Below are 3598 nucleotides of genomic sequence, written 5' to 3'. Positions count from 1 at the left end.
GACCTAAATTTGATAGTTTTAGCTAACCAGATAAAACATTCTTTAGTTATTGGCATTCTTAACACTTAAGCATGATTATACTCATACTTAGTCTTAATGTGATGCTTTCTTTAAGATCTGGAGTCCTGAAGCTACAACAGCAGAACTGATTGAGAAGAGGGAAACGCAGAGGGAGAGATTCACCTCTGAGGTAGACTTTGATGACTTCTTGATGCCATTCCAGAAAAACATCAAAGAGAAAGCAGAAGCAATGGAGGCTGCCTCAAAATAGTCAATCTCAACAATTGCTTCTTGGGATAAGGATTTTGAGGTCCAGAGACCAAACTTCGGAGGAAGTTCTTCTGAAAGGACCGTATTCTTATTAAAGCCAAAGCCATCTACATATTGACACTTTGTAGCCATGTTTTTGTATTAACAGCTATAAATATTCTAATGTTTGCGCCATCGATAAAAATGTCTGTAAGTGGATGTCAGAAGGCCTGCTAGATGTATTTCCTGGCATGGATGGCTACTTTGTATACCCCCAAGGGAATCTCACCAATAGGCCCAATAAAGTTTACTCTCACCAATGATTATTGGCCTAGAAATGGAAAACCCTTCTATCTGACTTGCCGGCTTTGTATTTTTTTAAGTGTTCTGACACATTCTACCTGGGTCAGCTTTTCAACTGTAACCCATGGATTGATCCTCAGTGTCTGTCTATGTGTGTGCATGAGTGTACGTGTTGGCCACCTCAATGTCTGTCTAACATTCATCTGTAATACACATAATGTCTGTTTATGTTGTATATTGTCCTTCCCCCATTATATATAACCCCTCTTATCTCCCTTTGCTTACCACCTTACAAATCCTTTTCTAGCCCTTCACTCTTTCAACCCCATCTGTTATTCCCCCCACTTAACCCATTTTAGCCTCAGTTTTTAACTCCTCATGAACCGAACATTCCCCCCACCCCAGCCAGCTGCCAACCAGCTCACAAAGTGAAAAGACAGATTCCCAGACCACCTGGCCTCCATTTCCTAGTCCAATCATTATTGGTGAGGGTAAACTTTACTGAAGAAAGGCTTCTTACGTTAGATTGTGTATAGAGCATTCTTAAAAACAATCATAATTTTCAAATCTAGGAAACTCAGTGAGCACTCTAAGAGGAGTCTATACCATGAAATATTGTCTAGCGAATCTTGAGCATCCAGTTTTCTTTCCTAAAAGCAATCTAAAATTATAAGCATTATGGTTTAATGGTAAACTACCTACAATTGAAAATAGATTACAATAACATATTCAATGAATCAGCTCTATATCAGGAGATCATAGCATGCACTTGCATATTCCCTTGCTATCTTACGTACATAAACAGATTATATTATCAAGCATAATAAAATAGAAAATGAATAGATTAGAAATTTTGTCATGACATTATCATAATGAGTCCTGTCTTCTGAGTCTAATATAGTATTAGCATTGCAATGTGGAACTGGGGTGATCAACCTATATCCCTAAGTATTACTGTGTAATAAAAGATCAAGGAGTTACTATAGACATAGTAAAATTATGACATTAAAGTGAGCACTGTAGTGGGAGTCCAAATGCTTGCAAATGCATTCTGCACCCATTTCTGTGGATAAAAGTATTAGAACATTATTATAGATATCTATAAAGATCAGTTGATTGGACACCTGCTCAATCCTAAATAGCTGAATCCAATCTTGATGGGAGAGTTTAATTCATTGACATTTAAGGAAACCATTGACAGAAGGGCTGTTGTGCCATTTTATTGTATAGGATTGTTGTTGTTACAATTGGGAGTTTGGTTTTTGTAATTGCTCTTTTTGTAATTGCTAAGTGAGTAGCTCACTTAGGGACAGTTAGTGCAAATGTTGCTAGTTCTTTTTTGGTCTGAGAATGTTTTTACCCCTTCTCCCATGTAAATGAGATTCTGGGTATTGGACTCAAGGTTGAAAGTTTCCTTCATTCATTAGTTTGGATATATCATTCCACTATTTTCTTTCCTGGATTGTTTCAAAAGGAAGATATGATTTGATTCTTATGTTGTTGCCTCTATACTTGAGGGTTTTTTTCTCCCTTACTGTTTTAAAGAGTCAATCTATTTGATTTTTGCCACTTGGATTACCAAATATCTTGTTGTTGTTCTGTTATGGTCTGTTTTGTTTGGCACTCTTTTTGCCTCTTGGATTTGTAGAGAAATCTTATTTCCAAGGGTGTGAAAGTTATCTGCTGTTATCTCCCTCACTACTTTTTCTCCCCCTTTTGGAATTCCTATAATTCAGAGATTATTTCTCCTGTCTTTGTCCATTAAGCACATTACATTTTCTTCCAGGGTTTTGTCTCTCCTTTCATTTTTAACTTCTTTATCCCAGCTGGCTTGTAATTTGTCAAGTTCATCTATGAGATTCTCCACCTACTTTATGACTTGTTAACATGCTTTTTTGGTATGTATCCTTTCAGCTTTTGAAAGAGTTCTTCTTTGAGTTGGTTGAATTGTTCGTTTATAGATGTCTTAATTTCACAGGCTAGTGTCTCCTTGATTTCCATTGCTAAACCATTAAGTGTTGATTTTAGGTCCTCATGTACAAGGTTCAAGGTTCAAGCATTTGGGTGGACTTGGAGATTTGCCAGAATTTCTCTCCATATCCCCCACAGTAGATGTCTTCTTTACCAAAGAAGTTCCCCATTAAACTTTGCAATTAGTGGTTTGGAGTTCTGGATTTGCCAGGCTGTTGAAAGAAGTGCTAGATTCAATCTGCCAGGAAGTCTATGATATAAATTGAAATGACTTCACATGGACGCTAAGCTAGTGTATACGTGTGGTTTAGAAAAATGAGGACTGATGGAAGGAAGGAAGGAAGGAAGGAAGGAAGGAAGGAAGGAAGGAAGGAAGGAAGGAAGGAAGGAAGGAAGGAAGGAAGGAAGGAAGGAAGGGAGGGAGGGAGGGAGGGAGGGAGGGAGGGGGAGGGAGGGAGGGGAGGGGAAGGGGAAGGGGAAGGGAAGGGGAAGGGAAAGGAAAGGGGGAGGGGAAAGGAAAGGGAAGGGACAGGGAAGGGGAGGGGAAGGGACAGGAAAGGGAAGGGAAGGGTGAAAGGGACAGGAAAGGGAAGGGAAGGGACAGGAAAGGGAAGGGAAGGGAAGGGAAGGGGGAAAGGGAGGAAGGGATGTAAGGGGAAAGGGGGGGAAGGGAGGGAAGGGGAAGGGAGGGAGGGAAGGGGGAAAGGGAGGGAAGGGGGAAAGGGAGGGAGGGAAGGGGGAAAGGGAGGGAAAGGGGAAGGGAGGGAAGGGGGAAAGGGAGGGAGGGAAGGGGGAAAGGGAGGGAAAGGGGAAGGGAGGGAAGGGGGAAAGGGAGGGAAAGGGGAAGGGAGGGAAGGGGTGAGGGAGGGAAGGGGTGAGGGAGGGACAGAGGGAAGGGGGAAGGGAGGGAGGAAAGGGGGGAGGGAGGGGGGGGAAGGGGAAGGGAACAGGGAAGGGAGGGAGGGAAGGGGAAAGGGAAGGAGGGAAGGGGAAGGGAGGGAGGGAAGGGGGAGAGGGAAGGGAGGGTAGAGAGGGAAAGGAGAGTAGGGAGGTAAGGAGGGAGGGAAGGCTGGAG

The 3598-nt window shown here is 42.4% G+C and overlaps 1 protein-coding gene across 1 annotated transcript in view; it reads left to right on the top strand.

Annotated features, from left to right (window-relative positions):
- ANKEF1 (ankyrin repeat and EF-hand domain containing 1) overlaps positions 1–1097 on the top strand; it is a gene marked incomplete at its 3' end in the record, with an annotated part of 18222 nt that extends 17125 nt beyond the window's left edge. The window contains exons 9-10 of the mRNA XM_049780223.1: positions 116–256; positions 1089–1097. Of these exons, the coding sequence (XP_049636180.1) occupies positions 116–256; positions 1089–1097 (150 nt within the window). The remainder of the gene's footprint in view (positions 1–115; positions 257–1088) is intronic.
- Positions 1098–3598: the final 2501 nt, after the last annotated feature.

This window comes from Suncus etruscus, chromosome 9 (genome assembly GCF_024139225.1).
Source record: "Suncus etruscus isolate mSunEtr1 chromosome 9, mSunEtr1.pri.cur, whole genome shotgun sequence".
In the NCBI taxonomy this organism is placed as follows: Eukaryota; Metazoa; Chordata; class Mammalia; order Eulipotyphla; family Soricidae; genus Suncus; species Suncus etruscus.
The sequence above is the reverse complement of the archived record's forward strand: the minus strand, read 5'-3'. Positions and strand labels throughout refer to the sequence as shown.